This window comes from Dromiciops gliroides, chromosome 3, assembly GCF_019393635.1.
Source record: "Dromiciops gliroides isolate mDroGli1 chromosome 3, mDroGli1.pri, whole genome shotgun sequence".
In the NCBI taxonomy this organism is placed as follows: domain Eukaryota; kingdom Metazoa; phylum Chordata; class Mammalia; order Microbiotheria; family Microbiotheriidae; genus Dromiciops; species Dromiciops gliroides.
In genome coordinates, this window is record NC_057863.1 from 184,829,242 (window position 1) to 184,852,347 (window position 23,106).

Sequence of the window (23,106 nt, forward strand, 5' to 3'; positions counted from 1 at the left end):
ATATAAAGAAATCTTGAAATATTTGTTGTTTTCCTTCCTTCTCAGAGAGGCCCAATGACATCTGCTGCATGATGTCTTGACTTGCAGGTGAACTGGATTTAAGTGAGGCAGAACAGTGCAAAGTCCAAAGCTTCATTCTTTCTCCTCCACAGTTATCCGAGTCTAGTGGCAAGACATGGGTCAGGATTACTGGCAATGGCCCAGCATGCAGTGGGAGACATTGGCCTTTTTAAGCTAAAGTCGTTCCCAAATATCAGTTTGTTGGAGGCAATGCCCATTCAGTAATGAAAGACTAGGTAAAAAGTGAGGCAAAAATTGGTCTCATTTGCCTGTATAAGCAATCAGGGAGGGTGAAGACCCTTGGAGTTTCAGGCCAGAACAGAAAGAATTGCTTACTCTGAGCCAACAAAACCCAAACAATGAGCAATTGAGATCTGGGCTGGGGCCTATTATTGGACAATCAAGTGAAAGGCAGAGAAATTTGGGTTTAAAGGTATAGTGAAGTACCTCTATTTGAATCACAATGGACTTTATCAAAGCCTGGTTTTCCAGAGCTATATTTTAAGCAATCATAAATGAAAATTGCATAATGCAAAGCAAAATTTAAAAAACAAGAGTTCACTTTTATCACAATCTTACAAGGGTAAAAACAAAGAATCCGAAACAGAGTCTTGGAATGAATAGAAACCTCTTATGTTTTCCCATCTATTGAAATTGATTTAAATGTAAATAGTAGGGGTAGGTAGGTGGTGCAATGGATAAAGCACCAGCCCTGGATTCAGGAGGACCTGAGTTCAAATCCGACCCTCAGACACCTGATACTTAATAGCTGTGTGACCCTGGGCAAGTCACTCAACATTCACTGCCCCCACAAGGGGGGGGGGGACCTGTAAATAGTGATATCAATAAATTTTACTAGTTGTGTTGATTTTAATACTATGTTTACAATACCTCTTTTTAAAATAAGGGTAAAAAGAAAGAAAGAATTATAAATGGCAAATTATACCTCTTTGGGATAATATTTGATTAGGTTATATCCAATTGGCAACGATGAAAAAAAGAAATGCTGGAGAAATTACCAAACACATTGTTGGCAGAGCTGTGACTTGACCCAACCTTTCTAGAAAACAATTTGGAATTATGTAAGAAAAGTCACTGAACTATCATTTCATTTGACATAGGAAAACTAGTACCAGACATACATTCCAAAGAAGTCAAAGACCAAAAGAAATATTTCATATACATAAAAATATTCATAGCAGCATGTTTCTGTAGCAAAAAAATGGGAACAAAGTGGCTGTCCAGTTGAGACATGAGTAAAAATAATTGTGATTTATGAACATACTATAATACAATTGAAGAGTGTGAAACAATGAATATAAAGGAATTCAGAGACCCTTAAGAAGACTTTTGTGAACTGACAAAGAATAAAGCAATCAGATGTAGGAGAACAATATTGTGAATGCAAAGAACACAAGACTGAAGAACCCCAATTGTAGTGCTAGGGCAAATTCCTTGGTGAATGTTAGACTCTTTTGTGTGGGTTTCTATTGACTAAAACTGTCTATCCTTGACCTGATGAAACTGCAATGAGCTAGTTTCCCTATCTTTAGTTGGTTCTCTAGATTTTATGCTATATACATGTTTTTTGGTTTTGTTTTGTTTTTGTGGGGCAATGAGGGTTAAGTGACTTGCCCAGGGTCACTCAGCTAGTAAGTGTCAAGTATCTGAGGCCAGATTTGAACTCAAGTCCTCCTGAATCCAGGGCTGGTGCTTTATCCACTGAGCCACCTAGCTGCCCCCATATACATCTGTTTTAAAACTCTATGTAAAGAGGATTAGAGACTAATTCATCAATATTCTATTTTACAGGTGATCCTTCATCAGGTGTTTCTTTAACTTCAACAGGCCATTTTCCATGAAGCCAAAAGGAAAAACTGTGGAAAGGGCAATGAATGAATCTGTCATAATAGAGTGACCCTAGGATTAAATCTCTACCGTAGGTAGCATAGTGAATTGAGCGCTCAACTTGGAGTTAGGAATTGCTGAGTTTAAATCTGATCTGAAACATTTACTTGATGAAGGGCCCCAGGAGAAAGTTGCTTCAACTTTTTCAGCATCAATTTTATCATCAATATAATGGGAATAATAAGATCAGTGTAAAGATTAAATGAGATAACAGATGTAAAGTTTTTGGAAAACCTAAACCTCTCTATACATATTAGTTATTAATTGTATGTATATAGAAAAGAAAAAAACACATTTTCTCATAAATATCCAGAGCCATCCCACAGGAAGAAAAATGTGGCTTTTATCTTTTAACTGCCCTGCCTTTCTGATAAATAAATCAGCTTTTTTCTTTCCAAAAGCAACTGAATGGACACTCATCAGAATAGACAGTGAGGTGAAACTTCTGATCATTACTTCGCTTAATGAAAGGGTAATTTTTATTTTAAAAATTTAGTTTTTATAAAGTCTAACATATAGAGATAATAATTTTCAACTTAAAATTATATTTTAAATCACTTCCATGTTGTCATATTTGTGTACCTACTAGAAAATATTTTAATGATTTCTAATAAAACAATATTTGCTTTCCAGTAATTATAAAGCTGCACATTTTATGATTTACATAGGAGAAACTGAAGACAGTGGTCCCATGGGCTGAATTATAGTCCTCTTTTAGAAATGTGGAGCAAAATTAATTATAGGAAAATGATAGCAGGTTCTTCTAGAGCATTTTAATTCAAAAGAATAACATTTCTCTCAGGATCAAAAAGAACAATTTTTCCTATTAAAAAGAAAAATATAGAGGGGCAGCTAGGTGGCGCAGTGGATAAAGCACCGGCCCTAGATTCAGAAGCACCTGAGTTCAAATCTGGCCTCAGACACTTGATACTTACCAGCTGTGTGACCCTGGGCAAGTCACTTAACCCCCATTGCCCTGAAAAAACAACAACAACAACAAAGAAAAATATAAAGGGGGAGTGGCAAGAGAGAAGGAATAAATATTTATTAAATGCCTACTATGTCCTGGCCACTGTAGTAAACACTTTACAATTATTACCTCATTTGATCTTCACCTCAAACCTGAGAGGTAGGTCCTATTCTTATCCCCATTTTTTCAGTTTAGGAAACTGAGGCAAAAAGAGGTAAAGTGACTTGATCAAGATTACAAAGGTAGGAAGTATCTGAGGTTGAATTTGAACTCAGATCTTCCTGACTCCAGGTCCTGTACTCTACACCCTGCCACCTAGCTCAGCAAAGGGAAGAAATATGAACTCTGTGTAACTTTTAAAAGTTTTCTTGCTAGATTGTCGTATTCATATCACTAAATGTACAGATAAAAATGGAAACTCATCAGAACATAGTACAAGTAAAGCCCAGCTCAGGCAAGTGTGCTACTTTAAGTAAACAGTACAATATCTACTAAAAATAAGTTGTAAGTCATTATATGAGCCACAGAAAGAAAGACTATAATTTTAACCTAATCTACCAAACTCCAACTAAGATTGTGTCATTTTTCAATTGTTTTCTTTTCTGTATAAATGTTCTAGTCTATTTAAGGGTATTTATTAAAAGGGGGCTACTTACTTATTTTTAGTTTCCAAATGGGCTTTTAGAGTTCTCCCTCTTCTACAAATAAGAAATTATATTTCCGACCCACCAGAAAAGATTAAGATGTTATGGAAGATGACAAGCCAGTTCTGCCTCTTCATGTTCAGCACATGAATATGTTGTTTTTCACTTTTACCCAAACACCCACCACCAATCACAAGCTGATATAGTCAAGATTTGGCATGAATTTGAGTGAGGTGAAAGAATTTTCCACACACATCAAGTCTGGCTGCTGACTTTATGATTCTAAAATATAGATGATGTTTAGTATTTTAAATATATTTCAAATCTGTTTTCTGCAGTCCAGAAATGAACCATGTTAATTTCCTAATAGGTAAAATTATTTTCTATTGTAAAAATTAAATAACCCTTAATAGAAAGCAATCCTAACTGGAAATTGAAAATTGATGGGGTACCCATCAATTGGGGAATGGTGAACAAGTTATAGCATATGAATGTAATAGAATACTATTGTGTACCATGAGAAATGGTGACAGTGATGGTTTCAGAGAAACCAGGAAAGATTTGTATTAACCGATGCAGAGTAAAGGGAGCAGAACCATAATAACCACAGATTGTAAAGGCAAACAACTTTGAAAGGCTTAGGAACTCTGAATAACACAATGACCAATCTGGATGGATTCCAGAGGACTCAAGATGAACCACGCTTGCCAAGAGAGAGGTGATGGGCTTACAGTATACATGTGTGCATATGCTTCCATATGTATGTTTTCAGGGCTGCTCATCCATCTTTGGTGTCCACCTGATTTATCTAACTCTTCCTCCCTGTGGCTCTAAGAAGCTGTAGCATGCACAGTGGCCACACCCCAGTAAACCATCTTGGCAGACAGGTTAAACCAGATGGAGGGCAACCAATGGTCCTCACACCAGTCAGAGAGTTAGGGGGTGTCTACGCAATGAATGCGAAGACTTTCCCTGGTGGAATGGATAGAAGAGAACAATTGTTGCACCAGCCAAGAAAGTTTAGAGCTCAGTCAGACATAGAAGACACCAAGGTCATCCACTACATGCCAAGACATCCTAAAACAATTTTAAAAATAAGGAATCGAATTTAAATATTTGCCTATAGTAATATATATGCCTACACTATACTACTTATACCTATATTACTTGTTCTGCAGTTGACACTTTGGCAACTCCTCTGATCAGTTAGTCAGTCAACTAGCATTTATTAAGCACCTACTGTGTGCCAGGCACTGAACTAAGCATGGGGATACTAAAAAAGGCAAAACTCTCCCTACATCGCTTATTCTGTAATTAGCACCCCAGTTCCTCCTCTGATCAATCAACTTGCATTTATGAAACACCTACCAAATGCCACCCAATGCACTAAACACTGGGGATACTGAGAAAGTAAAAGATAGTCTCCATTCTCAAGGAGCTCACAATCTAGTCGGGGAGCCTGCATGTAAACAGCTATGTACAAATAAGATATATACAGGGTAAATTGGAGATCTCTCAGGAAGATAGCACTAACATTAAGAAGGACTGGGAGAGACTTCTTGGTGAGTGTGGGACTTTAGCTTGAAGGAAGAAACTTAAAGAAGTCAGGGAAGCAAAGAGGCACAGAGGAGGAGGGAGAGAGTTCCATTAATTCCTTTCTGATTGGACTTCTCTCAATCCACCATATTTATTGTACTTGGCCTTTTCTTCCATTTACTCTTATCTCCAATGTAATTTTCTAGTTTCAGACCTTGTACTTGTGTCAATCTCTGTTCTTTCCTATGGATGGTGTGGGCAGACTCTATTTGGTCCCCTGGATGCTATAGCTAAAATTGGGTCCCATCCTCTCTATAGGTATCCCTGGGATTGGGCTCAGATTCTCTTGATGGCTAAACTCAAGTTTTGTCCCTAGTCTCCTTCTGTCTCCTCCTTGCAAAGTACTGAACCCAGAGTTGGCTCCATCCTTTGCTGTGACTCTGATAGCCTTCTGTAAGCTATAAAGTACTTTACTCCTCATGTACTGCCCTGGTCCTTTTTCTGCCTGTGGCTCAGGTGTGGGTTGCACGTGCCCTGGGCTGTGCAGGTATTGGTCTGGCACTGTCTTCTGACATGTCTCCTGAGCATTAGGCATGTGCAACCTGGCTTGTATGAACTCAGAGTCTCTGAAGGTTTCTGGCAGTCCTTTTGTACGATCCTGAACTTGATTAGGAATCATATTTTAACCATTTTTCTTTGGTTTTTAAAAAAATCATTCTTCCTTCTGGTGAGTTTTTAGAGCTAACTGGAATATTTATAGGAGATGGTGACTCCTCTAGGTGCTATCTATCATGCTTCCACCTTTCCAGAAGACCTGATTTTATTTGCTAATTTGGCAGCTACTAAACAGACAAAAGCATTCACTATATTATTACTATTTGCTATATTACTAATGGATCAAGCTAGACAGAAATACACAAATTCCAGGCAAAAATAAAATCATATGCCACATAGATTGAAACATTAATATTGGGGCAGTTAGGTGGCTCAATGGATAAAGCACCAGCCCTGGATTCAGGAGGACCTGAGTTCAAGTTTGGTCTCAGACACTTGACACTTACTAGCTGTGTGCCCCACCAAAAAAAAAAAAAAAACCCATTAAGAATTTGATAATCAATTAATCAAACATCCTACTAGACATAAGCCACTGCACTACGTTCTGAGGATACAAAGAGAAATATTACACTGGCCTCCAACTTAAGGATTTTATCATTTCATAGGGAGAATATAAAAAATACCAAAAGCTATGATACAGGGAAAGTGGGATAAATGAAAAGAAGTCCAGGCAAAGTTTCTCCTGTTTTGTTTTGGGGTAGGGTTTTTGTTGTTGTTGTTGTTTTTGCCACATATATTATAAAAGAGGGGAGGCAGAAAGAGACGAGGGCCAGAAATAGAGATTGTCTTGAAATCAGAGGAATATTAGAAATGTTGAAGATTAAATCTAAAGAATTTTACAACTAATAAGACATGAGAGAAGAAAAGGAAGATTTAAAGTCTGAGAAAAGGAAAAGATTGATCTCATTGTTGTGGGGCTCCTTCTATTAGTATGGATTACACCCTTTCCGTATTTTCTCATCCTGCACAATTCCAGTACAAATTCTCTTATTGATTCTCCACAGAAAGTCTCAGCAACATGCTGGGGCTTTCATCTATGCCAGTAATTCTCAAAGTGTGGCCCACAGATACCTGGGGATATACCTGAGGCCCTTTCAATAGGTCTGTGAGTTCAAATAACTACTTTTATAATAATACTAAGACATTATTTGCCTATTAAATTACTTCTCTTTTTTCTTCAAGTACTTCAACCAAAATAGTATACTGCAACAGATTGAATGCAGAAGCAAATATGAGCATTCAGCTGTCTTCTTTGAAGCTAGACATTAAAAGGATTTGCAAAAATATTGTAATCTGTAAAACAATACTACTCTCCTCATGGATTTGGTTTTTAAAAAGTTTATTTATGTTAACCTATAATGGCTTTATTATTGTTATTTTAAATTAATAAATATCTCACCACTTTTAAACATCTAATACAGTATTGATATGACTCACATAAACAAAAGCTCTTTCAAGTCCTCAATAATTTTAAAAAACGTGACCAAAAAGTTTCAGAACAGTTGGTTTAAGTCTTTTCATATTTGGCGGATATGAGTATAGACCTTTAGATGTGGTTTTGTTGTCCTTTTACCCAGATGAGGTCTCTTATGCCACTCCTACCACATTGGAAATATGATATACCCCATTGATCCTCATTCATCCCTGGCCTCACACATCCCTTCATTACCCACAATATTGATTCTTCAGAAATTGAGACGTTCTAGGAATCATAATCATATAGCAACCATATATCTTCAGTGTTAGGCAGTAACCGACAATCATTAAAAGGACTGAATAACTTAGTAAATTCTATTATCTTGATATTTTTAAAGACCAAAAAGTCATCACTAAATCATTTTCTTGATTGTTTTAATAATCTAAAATTACAAAAATAAGGAGAGATTAATTAACAATACTTGCTACTTGAAAACTAAATTGGATAAAGCTTTTTAAAAAAAAAAAAAGGAATCAGGGCACAGCTAGCTGTTGGCTAGCCATACTTTATCCATATTCACAGTGGCCCTTAAAAAGTAGGACATACTTTGTAGAAAACCAGTCAAGAGTCAAGGCAAGAGGCAGGTTTGAGGAGTATGAGCATGATGAATTAAGCAGAAAGCCATCCCTGGCTACTAGGAGCTGAGCTATGGAGATGAATAGTACCAAATGACCCACCAAATAGAGATGCCAAAACTAGGGGAAGTAGCATAAGGATATCTTAGGAAGGAAAAAGACACTAGGGCCCTGTAGTCTTAGACATGTGAGTTACCAGGCTATAATAAGAGTTCCCTACATAAAGGGTATCCCAAAAGTATGATGGGGGGTAGGGTGGACCTGCAGGGGACACCTTATATGTGCCTCTACTAGTAAATTCTATGTGGTCACTCTTACCACTGAGGATACTATGTATGGTTGTCAGAGAACATATCCCAGGTCTATAACTGAAATATGTGTGTATAATCTCTCTCTCTCTCTCTCTCTCTCTCTCTCACACACACACACACACACACACACACACACTTTACTACTGTTCTTACATCACCATGAGAATAGTTATTGCTTTGACTTAAAATAAATACCAGAAGTTTCCAATCCACTTATCTTTCACTCAATCTATCCCATACTTACAAATGCCACCTGAAAACACTCTTTACAATATATTTTCCCTCTTTCCCTCTTTTCTCCCAGGTGTCAACACGATGTAGTGGGGAAAAGATCATTAGATTTGCATCAGAAGACCTGTATTCAGATCTTTCATTGATCTGAAAGGATTTTTTAAAAATTATTGAAGTACTAAAACAAGAAGGGCAGCTAGGTGGCACAGTGAATAGAGAGTCAGGCCTGGAGTGAGGAAGACTCCTCTTCTTGAGTTCAAATCTGGCTTCAGACACTTACTGGCTAGGTGACCCTGGGTAAGTCACTCAACCCTGCTGGCCTCAGTTTCTTCCTCTGTAAAAGAGCTGGAGAAGGAAATGGCAAACCACTCCAGTCTCTTTTGCCAAAAATAACCCCCACCAAAAAAATGAATGGCTCACAAAGTGTCAGACATGACAACTAAAACAACAAAATGACGACTAAAACAACAAAAAACTAAAAAAGGTGTTCTCTTCTGGTCCTTTGATGACCCCTTGATAACAAGCCTGAATCTCTCTCTCTCTCTAACTTCTGACTTTGCCCTCTGAAGAATGAAAAAAGCAAGCCCAATCCCACCTTCAAAGGACAACCCTTCAAAACCTTGAAAAGTTCTAACATTCTGCTCTCCAAACCTCCTAGCCTTCTTTCCCAAGCTAAACGTCTCCAGTTCCTTCATCCTTCAACAGCATTGTCTTCCTCCTCTGTGTGTTCAAGCTTATCAACTGGCTCTGAACCGTGGCAGCAAAATTTAACACTGTATTCCAGATGAAGTCAGAGAAGGGTAATGGACAGAGGGGACTATAGCCTTCTTGCTATGTCTCCCTTAATGCAGCTCAAGACATCTCAGTAGTTTTTATGGATTCCTTATGATGACGCTGACTCCTATTGAGCTTATAATCTACTAAAGCCCCAGATCTTTCTCAAATAAACTGATATTCAACCATGCTATCCCCCATCTTGAATCTCTGAAATTGATTTTTTGAAGCCAAATATTAAATTTTATATTTCTCTCCACTGAATTCCTTTTCTCACATTCAGCCCAATGCTCTAGCCTGATGCAATGATCCAACAGGTACCTCAAGAAAGCAACATATGTCATAAAAAAAACCCAGCTGTACTTATGTTCCATCTGCTGGAAATGCTTCAGTAGAGATGGTACTGGACAATCACTAATGCCAGGCCCCCCTCCTAGGTTGGCATGACCTGAAAATCTGAAAAGCATAAGCCACTGATAAACATGTTAAATGATAGAGGGCCAAAGAGAGATGCCTTAAGCACTACATTGTGAGAAGAAATTTTGCCAAGTTGCCATTAATTGCTACTCTGCGTCTAGCCATTCAACCAGATCCAAATTCATCCACACTGTGGTCTAGTCCACACTGCTCCTTTCCTATAGGTACAACATAAAAGACTTCTTTAAATACTCTGCTTAAATTCAGGTAAGACATACACAGCCTACCTCTGATCAGCTGGTACAGTAAATCTGTCACAAAAAGGAAATAGAGTCTGGCATGACCTGTTCTTGAAGAAACTCCTCTGTGATCATGGCTTCTTTTTAGGAATGTTTATGAACCAACTCTTTAATGATCCAGTCTAGTATTTTCCCAAGAAAAGTCGAGTTCACTGGCCTATACTTAGTGGCAGAGCTAGGGGGTACAGTAGATACAGAAACCAATCTGGAATCTGGAAGATGCAAGATCAAATCCAGTTTCTAACACCCAACAAGCTATGTGACCAGAAGTCATTTAACTGCTGTATGCATCAGTTTCCCTACCTATAAAATGAGGATATTAAGAGCATCCAGGGTTATTACAAGGATCAAATGAGACATAGTAGGCACTTAATAAATGCTTGTTCCCCTCCTCCTCCCCTATACTTTATGGACCCCACTCTTCCCTTGGTATATACCAAACAAATTTTACAAGTCTCAAATAAACGTAAAATTTTTTAAAACCCCAAACTTTATTTTAGATGTTTCCTTCAACCAGTTTCCCAAACTAACTTGGCAAATTAACCATATTAGTGATATACAGTGATTTAACTTCAAAGTGCTTATCCAGATGATATGGAGGTGTGGAAAACCCAAGATGAAATAAGAAGGAAAAAAAAACTTTTTTGGGGGGGGGCCCGAGGGGCAATGAGGATTAAGTGACTTGCCCAGGGTCACACAGCTAGTGTCAAGTGGCTGAGACCGGATTTGAACTCAGGTCCTCCTAAATCCAGGGCCAGTGCTTTATTCACTGCACCACCTAACTGTCCCAAAAAAAAATCTTCTAGAGAAAAAGAAAACTGAAGAAATTTGGGGGATAAAATTCTGGAAAGCTGCCACATGAAAAACATTTCTAATATTTCCATAATTTATATTTAATATTCCAAAGGAAAAACTATCAATGGAATTAACATTTTCCTCACAGGATTCTTATTCATCTAGAATTCTCCAGAATTCTGGGGAAATGCTTTTGTATGCTAACAGCTACTTCTCTTATGATTCTGATACATAGTGATGGCTGCTGCAAATTAAAGACTAACAACAACAACAATAATAGACTAATAATCAATTATAAATAATAAAGTTTTAGTTGTCACTAAATACATTGATGAAGTCAAAATAAATAATAATAAACAGTAATAACAAGAGAAATAGTTACTGCCACTGACAGGTGCAAAGAAAAGCTTTCTGGGCCCCAGCTGAAAGAATTCCAGGAGCTGAAGACTGCCTTTTGACATGGACGGACACTTGTACATGGATAACGGGGAAGTAGGTCTTCCTGAATCATATAGTTGAAACATGCCTCAAAAACTGACTAGACTGAACCTTATACACTGATTCTGCTCATTCAGGAGAGCAAGAAGAGATAACATTATGAGAAGAAGCACACCTATCATCCTTCTCCCTCCCCCAAATTATCTCTAAGGACTTTAAAGTCTATAGAACTAGGGAGGCCTATGTGATCTTTCTCTGGGCTCTGAAAGACAATGGGAGATAGATTGAATAAGATGATGGTGGCACAAGGTGGACCAAGGGTGAAGACACCAAAACAATCTTACAGAAGCTGGGAAGAATGCATATGATAGTAGCTTCAACTACCTAAACAGGAGGACTTTTAAACTGAAGTTTATGTGGAAAGGAGAAAAATTCTGTTGTGTCATAAATTCATTCTTATACATGATCAGATTGTTGTGTTATTTTATCAATATTCGAGGGTTTGGGGTTTTTTGGTCTGATTTTGGTTTTTAAATTAGGGACAGGAACTCTAAGTAAACCACTTTCCTGGAATATGGAAATGAAAGCATATGGCTTTAAGAGAAATGTACAAGAAATGGGTCAATGGATTCATAGTTTATATTCATTTACAGATTCAAAAAAAATTAATAAATGGCTCTAGGAACTTTACATTCTACTGGGAAAAATAACATGAAGAAAGATTAATAAATTGGAAATATACAGAGTAAATAAATGTAATTTCTGATGAGAGGACTAGTTTAATGGATGGGTCTCACATAGGACTCAATATCTTACCCGAGTCTTGAGGGAATCTGGGGCTGCTACAGGTGAGGAAGGTGGACATATTTCAGGCATGCAACATGTCCCCTGTGCCTGGAGCACTCTCCTTCCTCCTATCTGCCTAATGGCTTACTTGGCTTCCTTCTAGTCTCAGCTAAAATCCCAACTTCTACAGGAAGCACTTCCCAAAACCTCTTTATTCAAGTATCTTCCCTCTCAATTATTTCTTAAATATTTTTCCTGTATATAGCTTGTATGTATATGTGTATATTTATATATTTCTTTGTTGCTCTCCCATTAGATTGTTAGCACTTTGAGAACAGGGACTGCTTTTTATTGTACCCGTAGTGCCTGGAACATAGTTAAGCACTTAGATGAGAAATGTCAGGAGCAATGGGTGGAAGTTAGAGAGATGGATTTAGGCTTGTTCTCCCGGGGTCAGCAAAGGATGAGAAGGGAAACAGTAAGGAGGCCAGTTTGTTCTTTGTTGCTGAGTGTGCTAATCACTCATTTGAGTTAACTGTGCAAAACATACGCTTCAAGAAAGAAAACTGAAAGATCAAAACAAGGTTATATGATGAAAGTTCTTTAGCTTTCTATCTCCCAATATCATTCATCTGACGCATTATGAACTCCTCGAAGGCTTCTTTTGCCTCTTTGTATCCCTGGGATACGAAGTTGGCACTTATTAAGTTTAAGTTATTAAGTCGGCACTTAATAACTGTTTACTGACAAACATTTACTAAGTATACTATACCAGTATCATACATAGTACCCACTTAATATTTGTCAGTCAGTAAACAGGTGGTACAGTGGATAGAGTGCCAGTCTTAGAGTGAGAAAGACTCCTCTTTCTGAGTTCAAATGTGGCTTTGGACACTTACTAGCTGTGTGACCCTGGGCTAGTCACTTTACCCCGTTTGTCTCAGTTGTCCTCATGAGCTGGAGAAGGAAATGACAAACTCCAGTATCTTTGCCAAGAAAACCCCAAATGAGGTCACAAAGAGTTGGACATGACTGAAATGACAATGGCAACAACGTGTAATTTACAGTATGTAATACAGAGCTGGGAGGGAGAGGGAAAGTTAAATGCCAAATGCAGGCCAAAGCATAAGTTAATGATAATGAACAAGATTTGAGTAATAAAAACATGCTGAATTTATGAAAATATCATATGCAATCTTTCCCAAAAGGTTTATAAAACTTAGGTTCTAGAGCCCCAGGTCTAACCAGGTTTTTCCACTGGGGAAAAGCCAAGTTGCCATAATTAACTAATGAAACTCATCAAGCACCCACTGTGTGTACACAGCACAATATCTGATGTAAATTATAGAACTGGGACTGGGTGGTCCTCAATGGTCCCTTTCACCTCAAACATTCTCACTATATAAAGGGAGATATAAAATAAATAGAATATGTAGTTCTTATCTTTTAGACATTCATGATTTAGACACAGCATAACTTGAGAGTCTGTGTATCTGCCACTCTCCCTTAATCCTGACTTCCAATTCCCTAATTTATCAAGGGGTTCCCTTACAATGGAGATAGCCATAAGAGAAACTGAGGTTAATAGTTAAGTTTTATGGTTTAAAAAAATGTGGCTTAGATCAGACCCACAACCTTTGGGTGCTGATCAAATTATAAGAGGCTATTTCAACTGAGGAAAGAGGCAGAATAGTAGAGAAATACTGTTTCCATATCAAATGAAAAATGAAACATACCCTTGGAAGGAAACTATGCCCAAAAACGAAAAGATTTTTTCTGACAAAAGAAAACAGATGAGACATAAATCTTTAAATTCTTGGCAAATGTTTTATTTTTGGCTAGTTAAAGGATCTATTTTACAAAGGGTTCTTAAATGGGTATCATTTGAAACATCCTTTTAAAGTCATCTTCATTAAGGGCTTGGGAAATAAGACTGTTTCGGGGTTTTTTTGGGGGGGTAAGGGGGAGGCAGTGAGGAAATAGGGAAATTCTGTAAAATCCCAAGTTAACTCAGTTCTGTGAAGGAAACCAGATGTCAGCTACAGCTTCAGAAAAAACAGGCTAGCAGGTCATCACAGTGTCCACCATGATGCTGTTTAAAACTCATTTCCAGGAACAAAACTGTCAAGAGCTTTTTTGTAAAATAGGGTGTTTTGGGTTGTTTAGGAGGCTTTGTGGGTGGGATTAAAATAACCACTATCTTCATCATTTCTCCTCTAATAGCTTCATAGTTCCAAATTTCTCTTTCCAATCTATTTTAATTTCAAATCTTTTTGTTCTTTGATGTAAAAAGTTTAGGCTAATAAATACACTCTTGTCAAACATAAAGATAAGCCAATTATTTCAATTAAACTATCCTAACCATTTTTAAGCTACTAGAAATGATTGGGTATCAAAACTGACAGGTCAGAAAGAAATAAACACAACAAAAAACTGATTTGCATTCGTTCATTTGAATTAGAAAAGAAGAGAGGTGAGCAGAAAAAAAAAAAACCATCAAAATATATATACCATGACACTTGAAAATAGGGATACAACATAAAAATACGAACCCCCCAACAAACCTCTGTTAATGACAATTACCCAGATTTAGCATCTCAACATTACCTTATATTACATTATATTTCTCCTTCTCTATGTCCATTGACCAAACGCTATGTATTCTACCTCTAAAACATTCTCCTGTCCATCCTTTCTTCTCTATTTCTTTGGTTCTACCTCTCACTTAGAATAGTCATAATGTCCTAATAGAGCTCCCTCCTATATATCCTCTCCAAATCTGTAACTCCCCAGATCACCTCTCCACCTCTACCCCAGGAGTCTACTTCCAAAGTGGGCAAGGCCTCCATCCCTTACTGGTGAATTTCTCCCCAAAACTCCATTTGAGGAAGTACCCATGTCAGTCATGATTTCTTCAAATCCAAACCAGTCCATAAACAGCAGGACTACTTCCCCAACTTGTTCCCTCCCACCCCCCATTTTTTCACCTCCCTTTTACGTGCTGTCTTCCCTGACAAGAATTTAAGGATGACAAGGGCTATCTTTCTTTTTACTTGTATTTGTATTCCCAGCAGTGTCTGGTACTTAGTAGGGTCTTAATAAATATTTATCTAGCTACCTATATACCAGACATGATAAATATGTCACTTTGCTTTGCTTAACTGTGCTTCTTTGTTATGAGTTCTATTGAAGAAGAGAATAAGAAGGGGCAGTTACTTGGAAGTTAATTTTTAAAAATTTAAAAACAAAGCACCAATAAACAATTTTTTAAAGTAAAAGATGGTAATAAAATACAACACAAACTTTTCCATGAAGTCTTCCCTGATACTCCTGGGTGAAATAATCCCTACAAACAAATCCCCACAACACTAATGAATTCCCCCTTTATTATGGTTACTTGTGCATATCTTTTCTATCTTGTGATATCCAATTAGGCTGCTAGGGCCAAGGTGGAGAGGTGATTTGGGGAGTTACAGGTTGCTCCAGGCTTGGAGAGGTTTGATGGTATACAATTTGTTCTGTACCCATGGTCCACCAGTACCAAGACTGGTTACCCCATTGCTTAGCACTATGATGGAGAATATATTTTAATAGATTTTTGAATCCTATCTATAATTTAAACAGATAGAGTTGGCTTCCATAGGAAAACTGTAAATAATAACATAGAACCAAGAAATACTCATATTTTTACAAGTGCAGAGCAGAGATTCTTTCCTTTTTTTTTTCCCCTTTTGGATCCCCAACCCCTAGAAGAGTATCTTGGCACCCAACAGGTACTTAAGAATGCTTGCTCATTAAGGTCCCAAAACAAAATCATAGCAGAGCCTCCTTGAGAACCCAGGTGCAGGCTTTTTCCAAGAAGGGCTTCTGCATGCTATCATTTCTTTATGAATGTATTTTTTAAAAGTACCTCAATAAAAGCTATCATTCTAGTAAACTACCTAGAAATGTTTAAAAAATGAAGTCCAAAATTTTTTTAAAGCATCTACAAGAAGTGCATATAGTAGAAAATCCCAATGGGAAGTCACTCCATCAAATCTCTTTTGTCCTCAGAACCATGAGACAAGCTCTTCTCCAAGTTATCTGTCACTGGAGAAAAAAATCACCATCAGCCTACTGGATCATTGATTCCTCAGAGCAACAGGCATCTTAGACGTCATTTTTTAAAAACAAAATCAAGTAAGAAAAGCACTAAGGACCCTGTCAAGAAGCCCGCTCCATGAGGAAGCAAAGGCCCATTCACTAGAATAGCATCTTCAGTTCAGTGAGGGGAAAGGAGTCAGTGAATGCTATGATGGCTTCATTAAGAAGGTAACCTCAGCTGACACATTAAATGAATGAATACAGATAAAAGCACAAGGAAGGCTGGCAGGAAAGGTTGTGCCAGAAAATAAGTAAGAATTGTTAGGACTTCATTTCAAAGGGAAACCTGAGAAGAAAGAGCCTGAAAGAGAGAGAAAGAAATGTTCAATTTAAGCCTAAGAATGACCACCCTACAAAAGAATGGCAAACAACATCAACAAATCCTCCACATCTGTGAAAAAACATCACAATGTTTTCTGTATCTCCTGCATATGGTCTACAAGGCTGGAGAGAGGCAGATTATACCTGAACATTTTAAGGCAGGTTAAGCAACACTACAGGTGACTTCATGTGTATAATACTGAATTTCTTGCCTTTTCAATGGGGGGGGGGGGAAGAATTTAGAATTGAAAATGAAAATTTTAAACACTGCATAAGGCACCAAACTTGGCTACTTCAGAAATGGCAAGTCTCAAGAAAAACCTCAAGAACTATCACAATTTTGAAAAAAAACTGATACTAAAAAATCTTATTAACTACCAACTATTATTCTCTTCTTCTGCAAATCTGTAAATTGTACAAGTAAACTGCATTTTCATATTAAAGGACTGCCACCAGTCATGAAGCCGGTGGGTTTTGTGCCAGATTTTCAACCATTAATCAAATATGTGCAAGGTTGGCAATTTTTTAAACTAAATTTTACTGATATCTTTTAGGTTTTTTTACATCACCAAAATTTCTCCCAGGATCCCTCTCCCTCTGTTCTCAGAGAGCCATCCCATATAATACAAAAAGAAAAAAATCATCAAAGTTCATCAATACATCAAAAAAGTCAGAAAATATGTGGTTGTGTAAATGGGTGGTACAAGGATGTTTTATTATCTCTCCTTTGGAGCCACGGCACGCCTGGCAATTTTAGGAAAAATGTAAAGAATATCAAATCCCCACATGCTGTACATTTGTGAAAAGGCTTATGACTCATTGGAAACAACTGCAATACTCAATACCTCACAAAAGAGTGGAGAAAGCCCAGCATAGCATATGTTTATGACAAAGGAATATGCGTATAAGTGAGAAATGAAATCTAGTCATCTGCATAACTTTACTCAACCAACACAAAAAACAAAAACAAAAACAAGGTGACAGAATCTCAAAATTATTAATGATTACCAAAGAGGTACTGTTCCAATACCTTGACTGGAAAAGCAGAATTACGAACAGCTCAGCTACTTGTTTTTCAAAGATGATGGTATCTTGGGTGTTGCTTGAAGATATCCTTCCAGAGGAGCAAGAAAAGCCTTTTCAGCTACAGGAGTGTACATAAATTGATCAGCGTCAAGAAGGATCCTAATTAAAAAAAAAAAAAAGTGGATGAGAAATCAACAAGTGACTCCAATAGTATATGTAAGATAGAATAAATGTTGAAATAATAGTGGAATATAATATGGAATATATATGCCTCAGTCACCCATTTCTGGCAATACAATAGTATGAACTGGAAAAAAGGATTGATAGGAGGACAAAAAAAGCCACCAGAATCCCCTTGAAAGTCATTTCTCAGGGGCAGCTAGGTGGCACAGTGGATAAAGCACCGGCCCTGGATTCAGGAGGACCTGAGTTCAAATGCAGCCTCAGACACTCAACACTTACTAGCTGTGTGACCCTGGGCAAGTCATTTAACCCTTATTGCCAGGACGGACGGACGGACGGACAGACGAACAGACGAGAGAGAGAGAGAGAGAGAGAGAGAGAGAGAGAGAGAGAGAGAGAGAGAGAGAAAGGAAGGGAGAGAGAGAGAGAGACAGAAGAAGGAAGGAAGGAAGGAAGGAAGGAAGGAAGGAAGGAAGGAAGGAAGGAAGGAAGGAAGGAAGGAAGGAAGGAAGGAAGGAAGGAGGGAAGGAGGGAAGGAGGGAAGGAGGGAAGGAGGGAAGGAGGGAAGGAGGGAGGGAAGGAGGGAGGGAAGGAGGGAGGGAAGGAGGGAGGGAAGGAGGGAGGGAAGGAGGGAGGGAAAGAGGGAGGGAAGGAAGGAAGGAAGGAAGGAAGGAAGGAAGGAAGGAAGGAAGGAAGGAAGGAAGGAAGGAAGGAAGGAAGGAAGGAAGGAAGGAAGGAAGGAAGGAAGGAAGGAAAGAAAGGAAGAAAGGAAGAAAGGAAGAAAGGAAGAAAGGAAAGAAAGAAAGGAAAGAAGAAGAAAGAAAGAAAGAAAGAAAGAAAGAAAGAAAGAAAGAAAGAAAGAAAGAAAGAAAGAAAGAAAGAAAGAAAGAAAGAAAGAAAGAAAGAAAGAAAGAAATTCACTTCTCTCTCTATGCCTTATGTCCCCATCTGAGCAAAAAAGTGGATAGAAATGCCATCCCTCAAGTCATGAAGACCTGACCCTGGGCAAGGCTATCTACCACCTACATCTAGTGACTCTGATCCAGTGACAGGGCAGAAATATTTCATTCCACAGCATCTATGCACTTGAAGGTAGGCACACAGGAAAGGATACATTCAAATTCTGCAATTCAATTCCATGAAGAAAATTTAAAGTATCTGCTACATACATAGAACACTACTGTACTAGGCAGTGAGAAAAGGCACAAAGTTTGGGACAAACATAGTTCATCCCATCAAGGAGAATGGGATAGTAGAGAAACAGAACACGTGTAAAAACACAAAAAAATGCAAAAATGAGATAACCAAAGTTGAGGCAAGAAGGATCCTTACCAATTGGGAGGAGGAGAGGAAGGGCATCAGAGTGAGCTTAATGTGGGGTGCTGTTGGATAAAACTTTAGCCTTGGAGTCAGGAGAACATCAATTCAAATGTCAGTTCTGACATTAGCTGATAGCTATGTAATGAATCACTTCATCAATTAATAGAGATTAATTTTCTTAACTGAGTCTGTTTCCTCAACTATAGAATGTAAGCAGTAACATCCACACTGTCTCTCAAAAACTTACTATCACTTTCCATTTACCTTTCCTTCCATTGTTTTATTCAGAATTTAACAAATATCAATTAAAATTCACTCTTCCACATATACAGTGGAACAAACGTAAAACTACCAATCTATTATTTACCTAGTTTCTTTATATTCTGTCTTTCTCTTTAGAATGTGAGCTCCTTGAGGAACAGGACTGTTTTTTTCTTCCTTTATATCCCCAGAGTTTAGTGTTTAATAAATGTTTGTAGTGTGCAAATGAGAGTGTAAGAAAAACACTGAAAACCATGAAGCCTTATATAAATATCAGTGATTATTATTGTTCTAGTTATTCATGGAATGGGTAGTGTTTGAGGTGTGTTTTTAATTACATGCCTGTAGGATTTCAAAAAGTAGATGAAGGGCAAGGGAAAGGCATTACTTCTGGGTTTAGGGAATAAATATGAGCAAATGCACAAAGGAAACGTGACAGATGTCCAGTAGTCTGATTTGACTAGAACAAAAAGTATGTGGAAGGCAGTATACAATCACAGAAATTTAGATCTGGAATGAGGAGGGACTTCAGAAGCCACTTAGTCCTAGTCCTACCCACTCATAAGAGATAAGGCTGGAAAGACAAAGATGGCTTCAGATTATAAAGTCTGGAATCTCAGGCTAAGGAGTTTGTGCTTACCCAGTAAGCAATAGGGAATCCATTAAAGAGTTCTGATAAGAGGAATAGTATATCAAGACTTATGCATAAGGAGTATTCCTCTGAGAACAAACAGTGTGATGGAGAAGTGAGGAGGGGACAGAGAAAACTGGGAAGACTCACTAACATTATTCTAATAGCTTAAACGGGGTCACATAAATGAAATACTGCAATTCAGAATCAGTAAAACTTGGCAACTGATTGGTGGTTTCAAGGTGGTTTCAGGCCTTCTCAGAATGTTTTTAAACACGTGAAATAAAATACACAGGGATACAAAGCAAACCAATTATATTTTAGTAGTTATTTTAAAAATTGTTTTAATGATTTCACGGACTCTTTGGTTAAGAAACCCTATTGTAGATAGAAAAAGTTAATGATGGTTGCTGAAACAATGTCCTTGATAGAGAAAGCATAGGATAAAAGTTTAGTATTTAAAGGCAGAGAGATACCTCTTCGTTCCATATAGAAGGGAAGGAGGAAATGGGTGTTAGAAAATTGAGAAAGATTCTGTTGAATGACCATGACTACAGAGAATGAGATAAGAAATCACAGATCAGGAGATAATAGACCTAAAACTTGAAGGAGCCTCAAAAACTATGGAATCCAACCCTTATTTTACAGTGAAGGAACTATGGCCCAAGGTGTCTTGGTCTAAGTCATACAAGTAATAAATCTAAGAGGCTGTCAAGGGTGGGATTTGAATACAAGTCCTCTGACTCCCCAAACCAATGTTCTTTCCATTGTACCACGTGATCTCCAGATATTTAAGTCTCTTATTCTTAAAATAATCCCTTAACCATGTAATACCTTTGATCTAACTTAAAATGTATCTCCTTCACAGCCTTCCCATATGAGAGAAAATCTCTCTATAATTTTTAGAATTTTAGATTGTGGACTAGCAATAAAGTGACCATGAAACATAAATTCTAAAATAACTTATTGTGTACGAAGTGTACTAATCCCAAACACTCCATGTTAGGCATTTTAAATACTTCAGTGATGGGAATTGGAGAAAAAAGTTCCTACATTCTGCTTAAGCTATTCCTCAAATAATACAAATGTTAGGAATCAGATTCACTTGAAAAAAATAAGGAAATTGCATTCAGTACAGTTTTTTTTTCTCCTGAGGTTCTCAAAGATCTTTCAATAATCGCAATAGCTATGGAGGGAAAACAAATTGAAAGCCCATTTTAAAAAGCACACAGAAAACAGGTAGATGACAAGATTACATCAAGCTTATAGGAAGTGACCAACCTGTTCTCTATTTGCTAAGTCAGTCTTTCTTTGACCACAAACTCTTTTCTGAAAATGTAAGCTGAGCATCCCAGAAAAGAAATGCCATTAAAGATATTTTGCTTGAGTTCCAAGCATGTCCTTAAACAATATTATATCCTGTACTTCAGACTCTTGCAATAGGCAGAGAAGCCCTGACCAGAAATTACTGCCCCCAGTGACTACTCTAAACTTGGAATTGCCATCCCTTTGTTCCACTAACATATGTTTACTAAAGAGGAAAAGAATAGTATCTAATAAAAAGCTCTGCTCCTTTGACTAAGCAAGAAAGGAAGTTTTTTTCCTCTACTTAGTTCATCAACTGTCTAACAAATATTACGGTAACAGGACTGGACTACAATCAGTAAGACATGGACTTTAGGGTTTTGTTTTCTTTTTTTCTGGCTGGCGTAACAGGTTTCCTCTGAACAATCCACACTCTCTTTTGACCAGCAATAGCATATATTACAGGAAAAGAAAAGAGCTAAGTTCACCGTGTGCATTTAGCCTCAAGCTTCCCCCACCTGATTTCACCATGTCAGTTCTTCCTTTCTTATTAAGGAAATTCAATTATAAAGGAATTATCCTACCACACAAGAACTTCTGTTCTGTCAGTATCAATAACAAGGGACCAATGGTCTTCCCGTGACTGTCCTTCATTACTATAAAACTACGTAAAAGTCACTGCAACTCTGAGTTAAGAATTGGAAGGGAAGGGGCAGCTAGATGGCGCAGTGGTTAAAGCACCGGCCCTGGACTCAGGAGTACCTGAGTTCAAATCCGGCCTCAGACACTTGACATTTACTAGCTGTGTGACCCTGGGCAAGTCACTTAACCCCCATTGCCTAAAAAAAAAAAAAAAGAATTGGAAGGGAATAATAATAATTAAACTTCAACACCCTTACCAGTTTCGTGAACATTTTTTTTTAACCAGCAAGGGTATACTATCATTGTTTTAGGCTTTCAGGTGCAAAAATACCAAGTGACCCCTCTGTTAGAAAATAATGAGTGCTTCTTTCCCATTGGCTGATAACTGTAATCAGAGAAACCCAGACAACAGGAGAAGGAGGGCACACTGGCTGTGGAATCAGAGGACCTGGGTTCAAACCATTCCTGACACTATCTTATCTTTCTGACATTAGACAAGTTCCTAAACTCCAGGGACCTCAGTTTTCTCATCTGTAGAACGAGGGGGTTGAATTAAATGGCCTTTGAACTATCTATGAGTCCTGCTTCAGCTCCCTCTCTTCCTCCTTAGAATCCTACATTTGGTATCCTTGGTGTTAATGTAGCTAGCTCATTTAATCTTTCTCACTGTTACCCTTTATTAGCCACTGTACCTTACAGGTTCTGGCTAGAGCTCCAGGTACCTCTCATGACCTAGGGAACATGCTGAGACTTAAAACTAGGCTTACTGTGAGCAAAGCTAGCACCACCCTTTCCCATTCCACCAAAGACATTTGTCTTAAAACAGATGCCCTTTCACTCATAAGAGGTTTCAGGAGTATAATCCCCCTAAATTTGGGGGGAGTTGGAAGTCCATTTCATACTTAGCAACCTCCCCCTGATTATGTGGGTGGGCCCCTCATAAGCCCTTGATCCCAAGAACCAAGTTCCTCCCTCCTCATTCTGCCCCCTCCCCAAAGCTCCCAAGAATTCTGTAGACAACTTCCTATAGTTGGGCTTCTAAAGGCATGATTGCCTTGGTCACCAATTCCCAGGAATGTGAACCATCTCATTCCTAAGAGGCCTTTCAGACCAACCCTTGGCAATGATGAGCTTTTCCATGAAACAACCACGCTGTCTATTATTTACACCACCATTCCTAGGATTACCAAATGGGTCATCACTGTAATCCTGGATGACCTGAAAAACCTGCCACTGAGCCCTTGTAAGAAAACACCGTGGAAAGTATCATTATCAATTATTTATATACCATAAGCAAAACCAGAGTCTGGCAAGTAGGTAGCACAGAAGACAAAGCTCCAAGTTCAAATCTAGCCTCCGACGCTTAATAGTTGTGTGACCCTGGATAAGTGACTTCCCTCATTATGTCATCCTCAATTCCCTCAACTTTATAAACAAT

The 23,106-nt window shown here is 38.0% G+C and overlaps 2 protein-coding genes across 7 annotated transcripts in view; both read right to left on the reverse strand.

Annotated features, from left to right (window-relative positions):
* LOC122747304 (60S ribosomal protein L6-like) overlaps positions 1-5,797 on the reverse strand; it is a 35,029-nt gene extending 29,232 nt beyond the window's left edge. Inside the window, exon 1 of the mRNA XM_043993409.1 lies at positions 5,524-5,797. Within this exon, the coding sequence (XP_043849344.1) occupies positions 5,524-5,797 (274 nt within the window). The remainder of the gene's footprint in view (positions 1-5,523) is intronic.
* Positions 1-23,106, reverse strand: part of NCK2 (NCK adaptor protein 2) — a 194,728-nt gene that overhangs the window by 111,962 nt on the left and 59,660 nt on the right. For 5 of the 6 annotated variants that reach the window (XM_043998285.1, XM_043998280.1, XM_043998284.1 and 2 more), the window contains one exon: positions 17,331-17,485. The gene's annotated coding sequence lies outside the window, so the exon portion shown is untranslated. Of the gene's footprint in view, positions 1-17,308; positions 17,486-23,106 lie in introns of all 6 variants that reach the window. The other variant, XM_043998283.1, reaches the window with a different exon arrangement.